Source organism: Carassius carassius, chromosome 36 (assembly GCF_963082965.1).
Source record: "Carassius carassius chromosome 36, fCarCar2.1, whole genome shotgun sequence".
In the NCBI taxonomy this organism is placed as follows: domain Eukaryota; kingdom Metazoa; phylum Chordata; class Actinopteri; order Cypriniformes; family Cyprinidae; genus Carassius; species Carassius carassius.
In genome coordinates this window covers 4,973,754-4,996,423 of record NC_081790.1, presented here as the reverse complement: position 1 = coordinate 4,996,423, position 22,670 = coordinate 4,973,754, and the positions used below count along the sequence as shown (strand labels likewise).

Sequence of the window (22,670 nt, the reverse complement as noted above, 5' to 3'; positions counted from 1 at the left end):
TATACTTAACATTAATTAAGCAGTTATTACTATATAAGTCATTCATTTTTATTTGAGTTTTAATAATTTTAGTATATCCAATTAAATGAAAATGAAAATAAGAAATGTTGTGACAACTTGCTGAAATAAAATACTTTTAAAAATATATTTAAATATTGTTTTTTTTTTAATTCAATTTTAGTTTTAGTTAGTGATAATAATAATAATAACCATACACTGTGATCTAACGGACAACTGTATTTATAACAAATGAGACTTAATTGTAAAGTGTTATCATTGAACTTTTAAAAAAATATATATAAAATGACATAAAAACACAATCACAATATGTACATGCTTACAAACATTTACTCTAAGACACTGATTTCATAAAACCAACAAATTAAAATCACGACATCATAAGCATTTTATCATACCGACACAATGTGAAGTTAAAACCCTGATGTGACAAAGCTTTGCAGATGGTTAGTAAGGCAAAGAAAGGTGTTCGTATTTAAAACACAGCCTGAACCCCGGGTCATGAGAGAGACTTGGAGCTTCAGAGATGATGATGATGATGATGGGGAAATCCATTGAAGATCGGATCACAGTTCCTGGTTTTCCTCGAGTTTCTGGAAGACGGCAAGACTGCGGAGCTGAGACTGTAGCTCTCCATCCTTCCAGATGATGAGCAGGTGATCGGTAGAGCAGGTGACCAAACCCTTCTCCTTAAAACTCACAAACATCTGAAACACAAGACACACTTCTTTACTTACACTGTGTTGACTCAAACTTGATAAAGCAGACTAACCCAAACCACCCAAAAAAATAATGCACTAAACTAGCATGTAAAATATAATAATAATAATAATGAATTGACACTTCAGATACTGAATTGAAATCTAAACAAAACTAGCTAAACATAGCTGAAGTGTCTGCATTCTTTTGCTGCCTCAGTAGACCGAAGGCAATGGTTTTATCAGTAGTCATATGTGGCTCTCTGTGACCTTGGCATTACTGGAGCCAGTCTCTAGCAGCGACAGGAACTACAGCATTCTTACACTTTAAACACACAACTAATAATAGAAGTGTAGGTCATTAGATGATGTCTTTATTCCCCTCTTTTCCTGTCCTCCACCCCTCTCATCCCCTCTCTTCCTGTCTTGTAGAGTTAAAAAAGCTACTGTGGCTCCTGTTTGCAGGCACTGATTTGTCATAACTATTTTATTGTAAGAAAAGGGATTAATATTTTATACATGTGTAGAAAGTTAGATATTTGTGGAAAAAAAACAGAGGGGGGAGATACTTTTGAAAAGGTTTATGATTTATTTTAATATGACGGACACTGTATTTAGTGTGATCTCAGTTTAATAAAAACATTGTATTAATTGTAATAATTACAAAGCATGTATCGCATATCATTCAGATCGGGACGTCAGATCTGGTTTTGCGGGATGTTTTTGTCAAAATGCCATCTTTACAAGTATCCTCATGAACACAGAAGGTCTTAAGTGAAAGCAAACAGCTGAGAAAGAAAACACTTGTAACAGTATATTGGATCTGGGCAGCTCTTAAAGTGACAGCAGTCTATTCCCGCTGTGTCATTCATGGTTAATCAAACAACAAAAGAGAGAAAACTTCTTAGTGCTCTTGACTTAATCAACCTATTTTTAAATCTTATTTAAAACAAAAATAACTTGTGATGTATATCATTACTGTGAGATAAAATGACTCATATTGTGACATTAGATTTTGGTCATATCCCTTATCCCTTGGTCATATGTATAATAAGTGTAGAAACTGTACATGCTTTAAAATAGCAGTTCACCTAACACATTTTGTTCATCATTTATTCACCTTCCTTTCTTTACAGGTTTAAAACTGAAGTAAATGATGACAGAAGTCACTGTTTTTATATGCATGTCTAAATCAAAATGAGACAATCCATAATAAAACTTATACAACTAAAACTTATGATAATGATCAGATAATGCTAATGTGATGGGTGTGCTGGTGAGACATAGAGCACATGTCAGAGTATCAATGTGTAAGTTGAGTTGTATTTAGATCACATCCTTCACTCTGTCAGAAACTTTGCAGGTCAGAACGATTCTCTGCTTCATCCAGGATCAATGTGTCCTAACAGCACACTGCTCCTACACACTAAATCCAAAGCTTCTAAAACTAAAACCAGTTCTTGAAACTTAAGTTGAGAAAAACACTTAATAGCACTAGCTGAAAAAAATCTAAATTGTCTGCATCGTTGGGTTTATGTCACATGATGCCATACCTGCACAGCCCCAGAGTGACCAATCAGATCACCGATCAGTTCCAGAGAACGCAGACCAGGGACTTTCTTGGCAGGAGGGCCTGTCTGCTTACTGGACCTGCCAAAAGTGCCAAACATCCCAAAAAACCCTGAAAGAGGACAAAAACAATGCATTAAACTCATGCTTTTGAGTCACACACACATATATCCTCTACACAGGAAGGCAAAATAAATGATGATGTGGCAACATCTGGATCAGTTTCAGAACGAGGGCAAGAATGAGGGTAGGAAGGATGTGGGTTGTGATGGAAAGAGGAAAGTGTTGAGAAGAAGGTATTTCAGAGATAAAAGGGATGGATGGATGGATGGATGGATGGAAAGAACAGAGGTGTTTGTGTCCTGCTCACCTGAGGAGGCGGGTTCGGCGGGCAGGGGGAGGTCCTGTAACTCCCACAACCTCACACTACCGTCCTCAGAGCACGACATCAGGCGCCTACAACACAAACAGAGAACACCTGGCTTTACTCCGATGCTTCACGGGGATGTTATGGAGGAGTTCTTCTGATGCGTATCATACCCGTCCTCCTGCAGCATGGTGTGTAAGACATTGGAATCGTGGGCCATCTTCCTGTACACCACCACACTCTTCACTAGCACACTAAAAACATACAGACCACTGCCTACAGCCGCCACTATAAACTGAGACAGAGATATAACTGTGTAAGGAAAACATGCAAGATATAATTATCATAGATTATTTATTTGATATAGACTAGAAGTCAGTTTCTTACCTCTCCGTCTGAGCTCATGTGTTGAATGGATCTCTCGATCTGTTTTAGTTTGACCTCTGATTGGCTGTCTCCTGCCGGCTCCTCCCACAGAATGTGCTCATACGCCTGGATCGTCCAATCCACTGAATCCCAGATGATGAGCTCACCAATATGAGAGCCGCTCGCAAACAAGCTGTCTGAGATCAACAATAACCAGCTCTAAACACAACGAAACGATCTCAGTGTGTACGTGAGGACCGACTGTCGTCAAGTGTCTCACCGCTGATGCTGATGAGAGAGTGGATGGTGTCCTGATGGTCAGCTAGATGACGCATGGCCATGACCGCAATGTCTGATCCAGACAGGCTCAGCTTAAATATCACTGGAACATTTCAAATCATTCATTTACCTACAAGCACACTTATAAAAAATAGCTTTAATAACATGAAAGTTAACTCAACAGAGCTTTGAAATTAAGACTTTACGAGGACCATGTCAGCTTTTACTAGACCGGTAAGTGTAATCTTTTCATATTTGTTGAAAATACCATTCCTTTTTTTTATATACATTTAATGTAAAAATTATTCTTCAGTTACCAATCTCTTTATCCATGGCAGCTGCAATGAAGTTCTTCGGTAACTCCACCATGGCTGAGATGCCTTGAGAAATAAAGCAGATGATTTATGAAAATACACCTCTGTTCAAAAACATGAGTACATTTATTCAGCAAGGATGCATTAAACAATGTTATAAAATATTTCTATTTCAAAGAAATGCTTTCCATTCTTTGCATAACCCTGAAAAAAAATTGTACCACAGTTTCGACAAAAATATTAAGCAGCACGGCTGTTTTTAGCATAATATTAATAAACATTTCTTGTGCAGCCAATCAGCATATTAGAATGATTTCTGAAGGATCAAGTGACACTGGAGTAATGATGCTAATGTAAAAAATGTATCTTTGATCAAAGGAATATATTACATTTGAAAATATATCATCATTTATATATGTTATTTCAAATTGTAAAAATATTTCACAATATTACATTTTTTTTACTGTACTTCTGATCAAATAAACGCAGCCTTGATGAGCAGAAGAGAGAAAAAATGTTGTATAAATGATACACTGCCACTTGAAGTTTTTAAAACTATTGGCAGCATGTTGTAGAGATGTTCTTGTGTTTCTAGTTTTTCTTTGTTGTGTGTGTGTGTGTGTGTGTGTGTGTGTGTGTGTGTGTGTGTGTGTGTGTGTGTGTGTGTGTGTGTGTGTGTGTGTGTGTGTGTGTGTACCTGCATCGCTGTGATGAACCGTTTTACACTGCAGCTCAAAGTCTCTGTTCCAAACACACAGTTCATTTCCACCTGAGAGCCACACGTCCAAACGAACCAACACCAGCAAACACTGAAAAACAGACACCTCCATCAGCGCACAAACACACACTGAAAGAGGAGCAGAACTGTCCACAAACACAGTCCAAAGTCCACATCTTCATCACACACCTTCACTGAGGATTGGAGATCAGATATGTTCTGCACTCGGTGTCCTGAATCTGGATCCCATAACTGCTGCAGAATTAAGGACAAGCACTGACACTAAACACACACACACACACACACACACTTCAGCAGAAGCTTGTGTAAAGGATACACTGAGTGTGCGGTCTGATGATGCAGTAATGAGCGCGGCGTGTGCGTTTCTTCCTCTGATGATGGAGTATGATGTCATTGCAGTGATCTGCTGTGTGTGACCGCGCAGCTCCAACAAACAATCTCCCGTCTGAAACACACATGCAAACACACACACGAATGCTGCTTTTGCATTTCTATTGAGTTTTGGGGTCACACACAGTAAATGTAATACAGTTGTATTGCAGGGGACAGTTTAAACTAAAAATGTTTTGTTTTTAATTTAATTAAGAACATAACACAGTCTGTTTCAAAACATAAAATAAATGAAATCAAGCATAGAGTATTTTACATTATGAATGATATTTTGTATATATTTTGTGGCACTGCCCCTCCAAAATACCTGATTAAAAAAAAACATACACACAAACATAAAAATGTAAACCTTCACGTGTGTATTTAATCATGTACATATATAAATGTGTGCATATAAAAATACAAAATAAAAAAAATATTAAAATATTTTACAAGAAAATTGTATATACACATTTTTATACAATTATAAAATAGCATAAAAAATTAAATCAAACAAATAAAATTATACACATTCAATCGTATATACATTATAAAACAAAAATGTATATATTAACTATATATTTTTTTGTGTTTCCATATTTATAACGCAGTGTAAATACAATTCTAAAAAGTATTGTGTAAATAAAAAAAATTATAATATATTTTAATATTTATCATAAAGAAGATATATATTATTAGTAGTGCCGGGCAACAATTAATTGTGAATAATCACATTCAAAATAAATGTTTTGTGTGCATAAAATATCTGTGTGTACTGTGTATATTTATTGTGTATATATAAATACACATACACATGCATGTATATATTTAAGAAAGATCTTATGTTTATATATTCAATATATTTACATACAATATAAATTATATGAACATAAATATATACATGTAAATATTTTCTAATTATATACTGTATGTGTGTTCCTTTACATATACATAATAAATATACACTGTACACACACATATACTATGATATATAATATGATTTTGGATGCCATTAATTGTGATTAATTGTTGCCCAGCACTAATTATTAGAAATATGATGTTACACCATATTACAAATAATTAGTGGTCAGAATTGTGACCACTGACTGTTCATTGCATTAGTGTGTTACACTGTATTATTATTATGTTTATTTTACCAATGCATTGTTTGATTTTATGTAAAGGCCCATTAGGGACGAACATTGAGAATTAGCTTCGGCTAAAATGTTGTAGTATGTAACATGAGTTTATGTAACATACTTGTCCCTATTCAAATAAACTTAAATGAATGAAAATGAAAATTACCATCACAGGAGGCTTATGAGAACTGAGTCCCGATGCAAAAAAAGTTCCTGAATTTACTTCATTTTATTAATAATAAAAATAATATTAAATAATAATGTTAATATTATTTATGCGGAAAGACTATCAACTATATCTTTAACTTGAAATTAGCATATTCATAAAGTTTTGTTCTGTTCACCTCAACATTCCATATAAGCACCTGGCCGTCGTCACCTGCCGACGCAAACCTGCCAAACACAAAATACACAGATGCTGAGGAGAGCCTGGCATCATGCAACCATGAAGTGCAAAGTATAACATCGCCTGCACATTGAACAATCTCATGATTCTGAAGTGACCTTTGACCTCTCGAGCTCAGAAACGAATGGTGCTCAGGAAGAACAGGAGAATGAAACTATGATAAAGGGATGAGGTACAGGAAGTTCGGAAGGGATCGGAGATGAGAAACAGGACTCTAGACTCTAAAAGCAATCAGCGATGTTCTGCACACTGACCTCACCTCAAACTCATCAGGAGCAGCCAGCCATAACACACAAACACACACTCTTCCAAAAGCGCTTCTCCATCACTTCAATAAAAATAAGCCCTGCACTGTGTGTTTGTATATACATGAGCTTTTTAAAGGCCTCATGCAGACGCGGTTAGAGCTGATGGACACTGTCAAGTGCACACACACGCCAGACTCGCCCAAGCTGTGATGATTAAGCTCTTGTCACGCTCTGTAAGTTTGCTTTTGGAGAGGATCTGGCTCGGTCTTAGCTGTCAATCACTGGTCAGAGGCAGAAGAGGTGGAGAAGAGGATTGCTTACCTTAAGTCATCAATCTGCACCAGAAATCGAACAATGTCAAAGTGTCCTTTCAGCACCTGCATCTCCGTGAAACAGTTTTTGGGCTGTTCCTCCCCAATGAACAGCGCCGCGCCCTTCTGCCCACAGAGAAAAAAAAAGACAAACGAATCATTGCTTCAATCTAGCTCAGAATGTGCTGAAATGACTGCTGTTTGCTGGACTGCGTCGACCTGTCTCTCTGATACATGTACTGCAGCTAGAAGAGCAGTCTTTAGGAGAACTGGACACTGAAAACAGCTTCTCGTCTTTTGTTTATTAGTAAATAACGGCAATAACCTGAACATACAGGTCATGCCACAAAACTGGAGTTTTTGTGACTTTTAAAATGCATGGCTGATAATAGCTTTTAACTGGGTGTTATTACAGTCTTTTTTCTGAACACATCAACAAAAATCTAATTGCTTTACGTTTAAATGCTGCAGTGTTTTTTTTCTTTGTCTTATTTCTAACCCTAAAACCAGCCAACCAACTAAAATCGTTTAAAAAAAAAAAAATTCATTAGCATTAATGTTTCCCTAAAATAAACATTTCTGTACAGTATAATATTTTATATACAAAAGCTTTAAATAAATCACAAAAAAATATAAAAATTATAATTCAAAATATTAACAAAAACTATATTATAGTATATAACACACACACATGGATGGATGGATGGATGGATGGATGGATGGATGGATGGATGGATGGATGGATGGATGGATGGATGGATGGATAGATAGATAGATAGATAGATAGATAGATAGATAGATAGATAGATAGATAGATGACACAGAGAGCAGTTTCATAGAGTTCCCCACTAACACTGGTGCCGGTTTTTTTTTTTTTTTTGCGGCTTGTACTCACCTCCACTGTTCCCTGCGCCTCTCGACCTCCCAGAATCCACCGCAGCATGTTGGTCTTTTAAAAACCACCTGACTTTACATGCAAATGACTGGATTTTGGGTGCTAAATACACAAGACAAATCAGTGTAGCTGCATGTTGCGAAACCGTCTGGCAGAGACGTTCTGTTGATACTCCTGATGTGAAGAGTCTTTATTAAAACACAAATTCATCAGTCATCTGAATCTATATTGGAATATATTTACATCTGTGACACATCGAAACATTGTAGCCAGATTTGACTGACAGGACACGTCACGCGTCGCGAATGATACAACGTATCAGTTCCGCGCCGGTTCTACTTTAGATCCAAAAACACTTCCGTTAGACCAAATAAACGAGTCAATTGACCTTCGATGATCGGAAATGTTTACATTAAATCATTCTGAGAGAATTTCCAGACAAATTCGTCAATGATCTATGACAGCCTCAAATCAGCTGCTCACTGCAAACAATCTACAATCTCACGTGACCAGCTACGGAAGCTTCTGGGGGACATACATGACCCACAGTGTTTCCGAAGTGAAGAACACCAAAGATCTACAGTTTATCTTTTATTGCATGTTGGTTTCTAGAGGTACCGTACCCCCCCCCCCCTCCAAATTTAAACAAAATAAGCGGCATATAACACAAAACTTTATGTTTTTTTTTCTGTAAGCAAATTCTTGTTCTATATTATTATATTTTTAACTGTATTGATTTTATTGTGATTCATTATATATATATACAGTACAGACCAAAAGTTCGGACACACCTTCTCATTCAAAGAGTTTTCTTTATTTTCATGACTATGAAAATTGTAGGCATCAAGGGCTATTTGACCAAGAAGGAGAGTGATGGGGTGCTGCGCCAGATGACCTGGCCTCCACAGTCACCGGACCTGAACCCAATCGAGATGGTTTAGGGGTGAGCTGGACTGCAGACAGAAGGCGAAAGGGTCAACAAGTGCTAAGCATCTCTCGGAGAACTCCTTCAAGACTGTTGGAAGACCATCTCAGGTGACTACCTCTTGAAGCTCATCAAGAGAATGCCAAGAGTGTGCAAAGCAATAATCAAAGCAAAAGGTGGCTACTTTGATGAACCTAGAATATGACATATTTTCAGTTGTTTCACACTTTTTTGTTATGTATATGATTCCATATATAATTCCACATAATATACATATATATATATATAAACGAAACAATCTGTGATATTATGAAATCTTGTAGATCATTTTTATATTTTAGTTTTTTATTTTATATATATACATATATATATATAATTTATTCTGTTGTTGTTCTTGTAATAATAATATATAACAACAAAATAATTCTACCATGTATCTTTTTTCTGTAAAAAATATTATTAGCAGTAATAATCTTTTTTTGTATTGCCATCATGCCGCCGCTAGGTGTCAGTATACACCAACTCGAAAACCACGTAGAGGTCGGACATGACTGAAATACTGAAACACTAACGAGGTTATCCACAGCTTTAGGGATTCACTTCAGTATATTCACTCACTTATGACTGTGATCTCCTCCCAAATGTGTTATTCACACACATAAAGGCAACGGTATAATATAAAGGTCACCGTGTGTCATGGCATCTACTGAATAATCAAGTAAACAGATTGAAGTAATACTTTAAAGCCCTTATCTGGCTACATTCTCCCTTAGGTCTTCAAAAGAGTGAGAGTGATGGACTCTGTGTGTGAATGCGGAGTAATTATTTGAGGATTACCATCACCTCACCTTACAGAGATGTGGCCCCTCTCAAAATCCCACAGGGCCCCTGTGACCCAAACACACACACACACACACACACACACACACACACGTGTTCTCAGATAGAGACGAGTGTGTGAGCTAGTGTGACCTTCATGCTGAGCTCTAGCGTTGATTTCTGATTTAGTGTCAATCCGCTGCGCTTGTCACGCCAGGCGAGGTGCTTTCCACAAGGTAATAGAAAAACTCAAGGGCAGGGAGAGAGAGGAGAGAGAGGGAGATGTAACTATCTGAACAACGTGCAAAGAAACAACAGAACAGTCCAAATGCAAGAGAACTTAAAGTAAGAATGAAGAAAAATGTTACCAATAAAAGTTAATTTACATTTCCTGAGGAAAATACAAATGTTGCCAGACAGAAAAAAAATCGTTACAGTTTTAAGAAAAAATAAATATTATTATTATTATCATTATCATCACCATTATTATAAAACTCAGCAGTATACTATAATAATAGATAAATGTAAAAACAGAAAGAGCAATCATAATTCAGTATGCATAAAGAATAATAAAGGAGATCAACTAAGGACGATAACTATAACGAAAAATATAGCTAAGTTTGAATTACTTCCTAATTATAATTGATAAGTCCACACCTATCAGGATTAACACACATGCAACAATATCTTTTATATCACTTCTGAACTTAAAGACAACAAAAATAACGACTTTATTCAACAATTTCTTCTCCTCTGTGTTCAATCAGGAGCGCACCATGACGCATGCGTGAAGCGCTGATGACGCAGGAGCCGCGTTCTGACGTAGAACCCGGATGTGCTGTGCCTAGTTTTCAGCATAGACAGTAAAAGAAATGGACACAGCGACCCCATTGGAACTCAATTGAGACAAGTCTGACAGATGTAAATCTTCTAGTAGCTGTGCGTGCAAACTGCCATCGTTAATCTTGCAGAGACGGCGAGCTTGAGCGGGGAGTTCTTTGGCGTGAGTGAGCAGGAGTAAGTATTCTGATTAATTATTTTGTATAGTATTTTAAAATGTAATGCCAGTACGCCATATTAAGTTAATTGCCTGCGAGCTTCTCCTCCTGTCTGTACGGTAATGCGACAGAGAGTCGAGTGGTTATGATGCAATCTTTAGCCTATTTTTACAAAAACTGTTTCTATGGGGCCATAATGTAACATAGAAGGTAATGGAGCCCTTTATACATTGCCGTGTATCTTTAGAAATAAATAATGGACAAACGGAGTCTTTAAACGCCTTAGATGTAAAGTTATTCGCTGTCAAAGTGACGCCAAAATGAATGGGAGTCAATGGGAATGCTAACGCAAGTAAAGGCAGCTCGCGGCTGACTTCAACTTCCGGTCAACTTCCTTGCCGCCTGGTTTTCAGTCAGAGGAATGTGCAAGTGGTACTCTCGCGAACTCCGGGTGGAGACTGACATGGAAGAGAGGACTTGTTGAATAAAGTCGTTATTTTTGTTTTCATTGCGCACAAAAAGTATTCTTGTGGCTTCATAATGTTATAGTTGAAGCACAAGTCACATGGAATATTTTGACCTTTCTAGGCCTTAAAGTTTCTGTTGTGTTGCTGTCTATGGAGGGTCAGAAAAGACCCTCAGATTTTATCAAAAATAACTTAATTTGTGTTCCAAAGATAAAATATGGTCTTAACTGGTTTGAAGCGACATAAGGGTAATTAACTACAGAATTTTCATTTTTGCGTGAACTATCCAATGCCTTGGTGTAGACATTAATATATTTATCTTTATAGTTATTGTTTCTGGTGTGAATGGGCCTTCAAGATGCCCTCAGTCACCATTATTATAACACACAGAGGAATCATATAGCTGTAGTCACTTTCAGGACATTTTCTGTTGTTCAAGTTGATGAAAGATTAAAAAACGCTGACAGCCAATCAGAATCCACCTGAATTTAAAGAGACATAATTTAAAGGACAGAGCATAAACATTTTTGAATAAATAATAAGTCATGGTTGGTTGGTATGACCTAGTGTAGCCACGCCCCCTTTCAGCAGTGCGAAAATTGTTCTTCCTACTTCTGGTTTGTATTTAGATCTTAGCGATTTATTAATGGCTCCTTTTACACTCTTCCAGGTTTACTGACATTTGTTATGATACCTGCTTCAAACACAATGCTCATGATAACTATCGTTAACTCTACATAAATAAATCCACTTCCCCGGCTAATTACTCCTTGACAGCAATGCCATGGAAATAGCTTTACAGAGCTACTTCAAAAACAAAGATCAAAGACAGCATTCTAAAGATGGTTGCACACTTGTTTCTCTGGCTCATAAGGTCTATAGTTATACCCTTATAGTTATGCTTCTTGGTTTGAACAGGTCTTTATTCAATATGCAAATATCACAATTACTTTTTATGTTCACAAATATATAAAACACACACCATCTGGTCATTATAGTGGCATCATGTTAGACATGAACAGTGAAATACCCTCTGTTTTCTGATTCATGATATTCCCTGTCTTCAGTTCAGAGAGAGAACAGGACAGATCATCCTACTCTCTCTCTCTCTCTCTCTCTCTCTCTCTCTCTCTCTCTCTCTCTCTCTCTCATATCCTCTCCTCTCCTCTCTGCTTCTGTCCATCTGGCAAGAGCAGAATAGATGGTTATTCTAAAAGGTGCTGATTTCAGCTATAAACTGTTGGGGGAATGCGTGTGATGTTCAATTAGGCTTTCCCATACAGAGACGGAGTAGAGAAGACAAACTCGTTTATGAGCAACACACAACCCTGTCCTCCTGTATTACTCACACACTAAATTCTGCTTTACACACACACAACCTATAGCAACACTTCAGGGGATTTGTGTGTTGGTGTGTTTTTCGCCTACCAAGCAAATGCAGGTGCAAATCTAGACTTTAAATCAATGTTGCACGTGCATTTTTTAAAATGGCATGAGCTCATCTTAAACCAAAAGGCAGTTCTCTAGCAACCTTGAACACAATAGCAATTGTATAGCAACACCCTGGCAACCACCTACAACGATCACTTTGGTTTGGGCAAATGCATTTTGCAACCATTAAAAAAGTATGCTCTATACGGCATGAATATAGGTTGTATGAATGAAATTTGAACGTAGTACATACATCCTCCGTGTTGTTATTATCAAGTGATCTAACAGCATGAATCAGCATTCATAAATTCTCTACCATGTCCTCATTGGATAATAAAGTGTCAATCGAATGCATACTTCAGAATTTGGGTGGAAGTACTATGTCATTGTTTTGCCTGCTGTTTTTTTAATACTATGAATCTTTTTGACATACTATATAGTAGGGAAGCATTCAATTTTGCATTTAGCAATCATATAAAAAAAAAAAAAACACTAGGCAAAAAAGTACCTGTATGACCTACTACTTTGGCCGAAATTCTGGAGTGTCCACTTCGATGGACACTTTACAGAGTCATGCAACTTTGCAGAAGTATGTTCGAATTATAGTCATAGGGCCTATATTCATAAGGTGCATCACTAATCATGTGCTAATTGCACTATTCTAGGTGTTTTGTAGTATAAATTGTGGGAGTAGTGTTTGAAAATCATACTGAAAATCATACTTTAAATACCTGGATGCTACACTTGAATAACCAAAAAAATAATAATAATAAAAGTGTGGAATGTTGAACACTTAATTCACTCAACTGTCGCAGCTTTAATTACGTTGCAAAAGTTAGTAAATGTATAGAAAGGGTAATAGAAATGTATAGAAAGTCTTATGTAGAACAGTGTTTGAACTGAAACGTGTTGGCCATTAGCCTACATGAAATGCATCAATGCAATGATAATTCACCACATTTATGACTGATAAATCAGTTATATAAATGGGAGAGACGAACTCAGTTGTATACTTGCAGCAGGTGCACAATAACTTTTCGTACATGACATCACTGCTGGTGGGAGGGGCCCCATCTCGTTCTTTGCTGGGGTCTTTAAGATGTGCTGTACGCCACTGGATGGACTGGAGGTCAGCAGGCGGCCTCCGCGCCCCATTCTCCGCCCGGCTCTTTCGCGCAATGCATTGTGGAGAGTCAGCGTGCGCCTCTCTCGTCAGCGTGTGACAAATTAGCTAACGAGGAACGGCCTTCGCATTTCCACAAACTAATTAACCCGGCAGGTACTGAGACAAATTATAATATTTATGTAATATCATCTCGCATCTGTTTGCCAGAAGCACATCCGTATATCACCCGATCTCTCTTTTAGACGTGCGCGCTCACGAATACAACCTGCTTCCTCACTTATTACACGTTCAAACAAGCAGTAGAACCACTTCTATTTTCTAAATATGATTCTTGATTTTTAAACAATGACAGGATTATTGCATAGCTCAGGCAGTGTTGATAATGGTCCATTATGTGCCTCATGTCTTAGCTTTTAACCTCAACCTAATTTTTTCAATGTATAACAGAAGATTAGATTTTTCATAACTATAAACGTATATAACAACGCTCTTGAATTGTGATTTATTAACCAAATTTAATTAAATTCATGCAGATCATTCCAAGCCATATGCGTCTGGGAACTAAATCGATCCCTTTTATTCTATTCTATTCTATTCTATTCTATTCTATTCTATTCTATTCTATTCTATTCTTGTTATAAGCTAAAAATACATTTAAGTTAGCATATAATCATAGGCTAAGTAAAATGGCCCAATAAAAAACCCCTGATTTTATTATGGATGTATGAATTATAAATTATTTCATCCAACAGTTATTGCGCCATATATATGCATGATTGTAGCAGTGATCTGAAAGACAGACAGTGATGGCGCGCTCTTGATATTGTATTTGGCTAAGCCCTGATTTTTCCTCTATGATGTCATAATTCAAAAGCCCGAGAGCCAATCAGAGAGCGAGTTGATGTAGTCCCCTGCAACATCTCCAAACCAGAAGAAAAATGTGGTGTTGGGAGAGATAATGACTCGATTTGATAACCGTTAATAAAGTTCAATAACAAGCCATTAGCAGACATTATAATGCAGATCAGTAGTTCGTATGCATTCCAAAATAATTATAAATATATGAAAATTGAGGTTTTGCTTAGTTTCCAACTAATTTAATAGGCCCGTTAAACATTAGACTATAACTTAAAATAAAGTGTTACTTATTTATCAATCATCAAATAAATAAAGTTCTGTTTTCCCCACAGAATTCCCAAGAACAACAAGAAGACGCGACGTGTCAATAATGACATATTGAAAATGATTTTATTCGTTAATTTACATTCAATCGTTATAAACATGTCCAGGAAACAAAACAGCCTTTAAGAATAAGATCAAACATTTAAGAAAGTTATATTGGTATAAGCACATACATGAACTGAGAACATATCACAAACTGACCGAATGAGAACAAGTTAAGAATGCGTTATCTACACAAAACATCTTATATAACAGCATATAACAAAGTCATACTTTTCTTTTAAATGACAGTTCCCCGTTGTTGTGTTGTTCTTTACCTTGGTCGGCACATGCAGTTTCTTAATTCTTTGTGAGACATTTTCCTTTCTTTCGTCCACCGATTCATAAAACAGTCCTAAAATGTGAACGATTTCTTCCATAATAATAATGATGATGATGATGATGATAATAATAATAATAACTAGTGCACCCTCTCTGGCCTTTTTTCTCAAATGCAAATGTGCAGGATTTTTCTGTCCAGGTTGTTGACATTTTTGAATTTGTAAAACGAAAGTGCTAATAAATAAATTAATAAATAAATAGATAGATAAATAAATAAATAAATAAATAAATAAATAAATAAATAAATAAATAAATAAATAAATAGGACATCATAAATAAATACATTTCGCGTTTTCAGCCTATGATGCTTTAGGTTTTATTCCCATCAGGTGCGCACAGTTCATGTTTACTACAGGACAGTCGTTGGCCTATCCTTAGACTTCCTTGTGCGTCACTGGGCCAGAAATGACGGGTGGACGAGAAACACGTTCAAAGTATTAGGTGAAACTCATGGACACTGTGTGCTCCAGCGCTTTGCGGCGCAGGGACGCGATGCTCGTCCCTCTCCAGACGTCAGTGTCCGGGGAGCTACACAGCTGAGGCGAGCCGGTCACGTTGGTGGGGCCAGAGAGCGACGCGGGCACCATGCCGGGGAAGGTGGGTTGGTAGAGGTGGGACTGGAGGCCGGAGCCGTTGGAGGACATGTTGGACAGGCTCATGGAGTTGGGCGGTGGTCCGGCGCCCAAGCTGCACTGGGATAGAGACTGTGCCATGGCTTGTTGGCGGCCTAGGGCGGGCGGTAACTGCAGCTGGGAGACTCCCGGCATCCCGGCCGCCGCCCATCGGGTGTCATTAGCATGGAAAGAGCACAAGCTGTCGCCCATGGCTGCCGCGGCCGCCGCGGCGGACCCGAACTGCGCTAGGCCGTGGTGAGTGGGCAGCAAAGTGCCAGGAGCGCGAAACACGTTGGTGGTCTTCTTGCGCTTCTTCCATTTGGCGCGTCGGTTCTGAAACCAAACCTGCGAGCAGAGGGAACAAAAAAGCTGTCAGAAATGCTTACATTGCGCTAGAATGGATGTAGAAGTGGGCATTTAATAATAGTTAGTTTAATAAAACAGCAATGTTACATAGAATATTGCTCATTGGGACATCTTGTGTGACTACTACAATGTATTTGTGTTTTTGGTATATTTTACGTTCACTAAAATAAATCAAACAGACAATAAAAAAATAAATGCTCATTCTAAAATAAACACTATATTGTGTGTGTGTTTTTAAACCATGAACCTCAAGTTCTTGATGTCACATTATAGTTAAGAATCAATCAATGTTTTGGTTTCTTGGTTCTACAACGAATGGTTCTAAGGATGCTAAAGAAATAGGCTATTGATGCACAAACATGTACTTTGCACAAAAGAAAAATGCAGATGAACATATGAGCAGAAATAGCATACACTTAACACAATGGAAACATTATTGAAGCAATGCTTATTCGTTTGTTTGCATGCTATCATGTGACATTAAAATAATATAAACAACACATTGAATAACATCTCAATTAAATAGTTCTGAATCAACATTAATATATCAATTAACACTGTAGGGTTAGAAATTATTATTGGAGCAAGTGAAAATGCTATTTTAGATTTTCTATTTAAAAAAATGTCTTGTTTAATTCAATATGTTAATTACCGTTTCTTTGTAATTAATTGTGAAATTTACTGAACTACAAACAAAGTATTTTATGGGATACATTAGGTCGAAATAGCTACCGCAAGTTGTCACTTCAGACTGTATAGCCAACATTTTTTATTTTAGTTAGTTTCCATTTTGCTTCTTTCCTTGATAATGTCTCGACATCAGAAAATTGTGCTATTAATGCTGCTTTAAATGATAAGGCATCATAATATTTAGACTCTCCAGCATGTGTTCGATTTTACAACACCAGGGCGTAAAAAGGCCTACCCTGGGCCGCAAAAGACGAACAGGGTGTTTATTTCCCGAGGTCCTTCAGGTTATAGAGATCTCAGGCACGCTCACAATGATTAACGAGCAGATTTTGACCCAACGAAAAGGGGAGACAAAATATGGAGGGGTTCATATTATATCCCCGAATCCCACTCCACGCAGCCAGCCGTGAAATCCGGCCTCAAATGCATTACACTTCAGAGGATAAAAGAAAATGCAATTTCTCATACCATTAAAAAAAGACAGAGCACCATCCGCGCGCCCGTCATTAAGACGTGCACGCTGACAGACCTATTTCACGAGAGCGCGAAAAATTCGTGCAAAATTTTAGGAGATCACCGCGCGGTCAGCATGCCACTCTTTTATTTTTTATGTAAATAAAATAGTTGGGGCAGAGTCTCAGTCCTGCTAATTATGATGGTTATAATTTTACGCAGAGTAGTCTTACGCATTGAGCTTAATAAGCCTGTTAGGTTATAAATAATTCTGAAATTGGTTAATAATAATGGTCTTGGTTTTATTGCACTATCAACTCGGAAAGCTATACATATATAATGAGCCTCTATAGATCACGGACAGAGCGCTGGAATGCACACTTGTCTCGCGGGTTCATTTACCGCTGCATTCGCAGCTGACCACCAATCACGGCAGCAGCACGAGTCATAATCTTATAAAAGTGATTAAGATATCGGTCTGCTCCGATGGCTGAGATAACAATAATGGTATTGTAAAAGGAAGATGACCTGAACAATAAAATAATCATAAGAAGCGCGCCGCGTTTTAAATGGGCGCATTTTCAAGAGCCATGAAAATGTTTGCTAGCCTATATAAACATAACCTGAATCAAATACAAATAGGCCTATAGAAACAGCAATAACTATATATCATTATAATACATAAATAAAATAAATAAAACCTATATGATGGTAGTGCGTAAAGGTTTACGGAGGCGTTGTATAAACACGATTTTAGAATCAAGGGGCAAATTCGTTAGATTGGGATTAATATAATGTTTGTCTTATTTTTAACACAAAAACAAAAATAAAAAATGCTAGAAATAATAAAAAATAAAACACAGGACATGCGTTTTCGTTTTAAACAACATGGATGTTTACACCTAATATTAATATGAATTTAAGAGTTTCGTAGTCTTTATTTATAATTGATTTTTTTTATCGACGATAGAATTCGTTCGGATATGTTTTCAATATTTAAAAGCGTTTTAATAATCAGTTGTATTATTATTGCAATTATTTTGTGCTCATGTAGGCTAGTATCAACAAAAACTTTACCTTTCGGCTCATCATGTAAGAAAACAGAAATGCAAATACTCATTACTTCATAATAAAAATAGGCTGGTCTTCTTAAAATTAAATGACAACGCGTTTTCATTTCGTTATCTCTTAGACTTCTTATTTCTAATAATAAACATTAAGTATTCGATAAAGCTTTTTAACAAATATCTAGCCAATTTATCTACCTAACTATTAATTTGGAATGCCCTTTATAGAAAATATAATCTGAATAATAATAATAATAATAATATTGCTTTAAATGTATCGATTAACTCTTTTTTTATTTCAAACATCATGATTGAAGACCATAATAACGCTTCATTTTTATGAAAATATCCCATATATATTGCACAGGATTAATACAATGTTAACGTCGATTTAACAATAATAATGTGAATAAAATAATTCGAGACCTGTGCTGCTGATCTGTCTCCACCGGACTCACCTGCACGCGTGATTCCGTCAGGCCGATCCGCAGCGCGAGCTCCTCGCGCATGAAGATGTCCGGATAGTGGGTTTTGGCGAAGCTGCGTTCAAGCTCGTTAAGCTGAGCCGGAGTAAAGCGAGTCCGGTGCCGTTTCTGTTTCTGACTCTGCTGGCCGCTGGACTGGGTGGGGTTCTGTTGCTGCTGCTGCTGTTGCTTCTCCTGTTCCTTACTGTTCACCGCTACACCCGGCGGATTGGATCCAGCACTGTTGATATCGTCTCCGGGGAGAAGGGTGGCCCCTTCCACTGCGTCGGAGACCGGGTCGAGTTCTCCGGGGTGGCCCGGGTCAGTTCCGCCGCCGCCCAGCCTGCATTTCAATGCCTCCCTGTGACCCAGAAGCTCGGCCGCGGCATCCTTCATCCCTGAAGCAGATAAAACAGGTCGAAACTGAGTGAGCTCATAATCTGCACCGAGCATTGCTGGAAAAAGAGAGAAGTGTTAGTGCAAGAAAAAAAAATCACATTTCTAGACAGTCACAGCAAGCACTTGTTTCATGCAAAAACTACCATTTGCTATTTGTCATTACAGCCACAAAGAGCAAATAATGATGAAAAATTATCCCACAACGATGTCATCTTTTAAAATACCTAATTCCATTTGATACTCCCTCAATATCTTGGAAAACGTCTAAATCAAATTACTGCGTAATATAATAATAATGATTACTTTTCCAATGAATTAGTTCGCTTAAATCGAATTAAGATAAAATAAGAGACAAATTGTCAATTTTCTCTGCTTGATTTAGATGAGAAGAGTCCTCCAGCTTACAGTAGAGTTGCAGACCGGAGTTTGGCGTTGACAACTCACCGAGGCGAGCATCCAGCAGGTCGGCGTGCGAAAGCATCGCGCACCGCTCCAGGGCGAAATGCTTTTCCAAAAAAATCTCTATGACTTTAAACTATTTAAAAAATATATATGGCCTAAATGAAAGCAAATTCGGTTTGTGGTTAAAAAGGAGGTTCCTTGCATTATAATGTCCTTTAGAGAAACTGGGAGGCGCTTAATAGTTGAATGAACCCATGAGCCCCTTCAAATGAGAGCCAATCAGCGTTGAAGGCTGGAGGTGTCAGATGCGCGCGATGCCTCTCTTGCTGCCCTCCCAAGTTCATTTCTCCTCGTTTTTGATCCCGACTCCCAAATTATAACCTATACAATGACCTCTTTCAGAAAGCTCTTCGAGAAACTCCCTCAGAATTTGTTTAATTGAGCGTGATGCCAGAACCGTTGATGGGGGCCCTGATTATTTGAGGAGAAACAGCGAATTAAACTATTGTTATAAAGCCTAAACGTGTCATCCTTATCAAAGCCATATGGTTTAGTAATGGCTTCCCGAAGTTTATTACTGGACTGAACGATTAAACCGCGAATGATACGAACTCATTTGATTTGCTTGGGTTTTACGCGTGTGCATTAGATCCCCCCCCCCCCAACCCCCAACCCCCCCCCCCCCCCCAAAAAAAAAAAACAATCTCCAGCGGGTTTTGCGGTTTAATTAAAAAGTTCCCCGAGATTTTCCACTATTGTCACTTAATCGTTAGTGATAATTTCGCGTTTCCTTGTGTAAAAAAAACGCGGCCTTCTCGCCTTTTGGAGACGAACTGAACCTCTTCTAATGTTTCTAGTAGCCCGGGGCAGCCAACAACAAAGTTTAGATTAGCCATACATCTCAAACCAGGGTAATTTTCAACATCATTAGGCTTTTATGTAATTAGTGCCAAATCTATAAGCTTTTTATTGCGATTATTAACGAGATCAGTGTAAATTAGGGCTGATTTAGTAGTGTTTAGGTCCGACTGTCACGGCGGGAGGAATTTAAGAGTAAATGATATGTAAGCAAATTATGTGCATAATTCGGTGGAAAGTCAGAGTCAGAAATAGGCTTCCAGGGCTGATGCGCGCAGACACAGGGAAACCCCGCCGAAGCAAGGGGGAGTGCGAGGACTTTCACACCAAAATAGATACATTTAGACTTTAAACACTCTACACTGACAAATTGTATTCGTTGCATTGATTTTTCATCCAATTGCCCCAAATTAACTTGATTTATTTCATGCAAAGACCACTCGAGTGCCAGTGCAGCCCGTCTAACCACCAATAAACGAACCTGCATTTACACCAATTAACACAATAGCTTTTGTCACACGCGGAGCCGATGAAAAATATCAGACAACCAGCGCAAACAGACTCTAAGCAGATGTCAGTGGGATGGTTTAAAGAACTCCTTTATTTGCAAGAGTGAATGGTATCTTTTCAGCGCGCACAAAGGACGCGTCCGAGCGAGAAACTTTCCACTCTTTTTTGACAAGCCACCAATCTGCTGGTGAGAACAAGAGCGCTCGCTTCCAGACGCCGGGTCAGATGCGACTCTTGACTCGCCGGGGAAATGTATATGCCTCGCTGAAAATGAGGAAAGGAAGAGAGTGCAGATTCAATTTGGCAACAATTGTTCTTGCGCTGCGTTTTGATATCCGAAATGTCAGAGAAGGCGAACGAGGCACCGGGCGCGTAATGGAAGATCTCGGGTTTGTGTTCATCTCACACTTCGCTTTTGGCCAGGAAATAGACTGAGGCTTTCTGAATTGGGATGTGGATGTGGCTTTATAAGAGAGACGTAAATATAAATCGAACGAGGTTGTGTTGTTTTATCTAGCTGGAGTTGTAATAATTTGATCTCCTTTTTCGTTTACAGACTACAAAATAAAAGTTCTTGAAAAGCACCTTCTCCAACGATAAGTTCTGGTTCTAAATGGAACCATTATTTTATTACGATTTGTACGATTTGATATTATTCACATGCATGGACGCTTTTATCGCTGCTCACATTTGTTTTTGCCCGCGTATCGCAGCTAGAAAATCAACTGCATTACCTCAACAATAACGATCATGTGAAATCATTACATTGTTTGTTCTGAACAGTTGCCGCGTGATTGATAGCGCGCTTCATTTTTACGACTTTTCAATAGCTCGATCCTTTTATAGCTGCACAAACCAGAAATGAATCACTCTTCTGGAGACACACGGTCATATTTAACGGACTAAAAGTGCGACAGACGCCTAACGATGCTTTCAAGGGGACATACGAATGAAGGGCTGCCCTGCACTTCATAAAATATGAACAAATATAGCGTGCAAGCTGTGACCTTCAATTAAAACTCTTATATCGTCTTACTGCTTGCTTTTGTCTCTATTCGGCTGAAAGAGCATTTTTTTATTTTGCGCCTCGGATCAAGTGGTTTTCCCCTAATAAATAAGTTTTAGATTGTTGCACACAAACGGAGCAAGGGCTGAAAACTGGCTGGCTGGAAATACATTGGCTTGCTCTAATGCAATTCATTTCGTCTGTTTACCTCGTACAAAATGTACAGATTGAATTTCTGTACACCAATACCCGGCCTGCAGCCAGCATGGGGATTACAAGCTTTATTTGTGAAACGCGAAGCGAAGCAAAACATTTTATTAAATGCATTTGAGGGGGATACACAACTGTTTACTGACCTCACCAGTAATGAAAAAAAATCTCTAGGTCCTCTGAGCTGCAGCAAAAGGTGGTGATCACAACTAAAGTTCAGGAATCAACACAATAAAAAGCTACAAATCAAAACGCATAATACGACCAGCACACTACCTTAGTAACTTTGCTATTAACAAAACGAGTAATAGGCTAATTTAAATAATAATATGTATTATATATTTACACTATTGTGTATACAACATGCACACGAAAAACAGCTAATAATGTAAATATGTAATATATAACCACTAATAATATTTGTTATTGTATCACCAAACAATCAGCCCAAAAACAGAATCAGAGAATTTTCCAAAAAAAAAATTAAAATATTTTTTCCACGTTTTCCTTCAAAAAACGGATTTAATGCACTAAAAACGATAAAATCAAATTATAAATTCAAAGACGTTCAAAACATCTGGCTA

At 37.8% G+C, this 22,670-nt stretch overlaps 2 protein-coding genes across 6 annotated transcripts in view; both read right to left on the bottom strand.

The window, feature by feature from the left end:
* Positions 1-239: 239 nt before the first annotated feature.
* Positions 240-8,269, bottom strand: LOC132116976 (WD repeat-containing protein 41-like). The gene is made up of 13 exons (XM_059525922.1): positions 7,719-8,269; positions 6,834-6,949; positions 6,203-6,251; positions 4,667-4,795; positions 4,519-4,581; positions 4,309-4,420; positions 3,615-3,677; positions 3,299-3,400; positions 3,040-3,215; positions 2,826-2,947; positions 2,656-2,741; positions 2,270-2,397; positions 240-725 (listed from the first exon to the last, which is right to left on the bottom strand). Exons 1-13 carry the CDS (start codon positions 7,764-7,766, stop codon positions 585-587), a joined length of 1,335 nt encoding a protein of 444 aa, XP_059381905.1. The 5' UTR covers positions 7,767-8,269; the 3' UTR covers positions 240-584.
* Positions 8,270-15,281: 7,012 nt separating this feature from the next.
* LOC132116974 (homeobox protein orthopedia B-like) overlaps positions 15,282-22,670 on the bottom strand; it is a 10,953-nt gene continuing 3,564 nt past the window's right edge. The window contains exons 1-3 of one of the 5 annotated variants that reach the window (XM_059525917.1): positions 19,545-19,702; positions 18,696-19,156; positions 15,282-16,006 (exon numbers count right to left, since the gene is read on the bottom strand). In XM_059525917.1, coding sequence (XP_059381900.1) covers positions 15,485-16,006; positions 18,696-19,156; positions 19,545-19,581 — 1,020 coding nt within the window. In that variant the 5' untranslated portion in view covers positions 19,582-19,702 and the 3' untranslated portion in view covers positions 15,282-15,484. Of the gene's footprint in view, positions 16,007-18,695; positions 19,157-19,505; positions 19,703-22,670 lie in introns of those variants that run through there. The other 4 variants (XM_059525920.1, XM_059525915.1, XM_059525919.1 and 1 more) reach the window with 4 other exon arrangements.

What these genes read in the sequence shown, in the direction of transcription:
- LOC132116976 (XM_059525922.1), bottom strand. Translation starts at nt 7,766, where the DNA reads ATGCTGCGGTGGATTCTGGGAGGTCGAGAGGCGCAGGGAACAGTGGAG. An exon ending in CTCTCTCATCAGCATCAGCG is followed by an intron (nt 3,216 to 3,298) that starts GTGAGACACTTG and finishes TGTTGATCTCAG; the next exon opens with ACAGCTTGTTTGCGAGCGGC. An exon ending in GTCACTCTGGGGCTGTGCAG is followed by an intron (nt 726 to 2,269) that starts GTATGGCATCAT and finishes CTTGTGTTTCAG; the next exon opens with ATGTTTGTGAGTTTTAAGGA.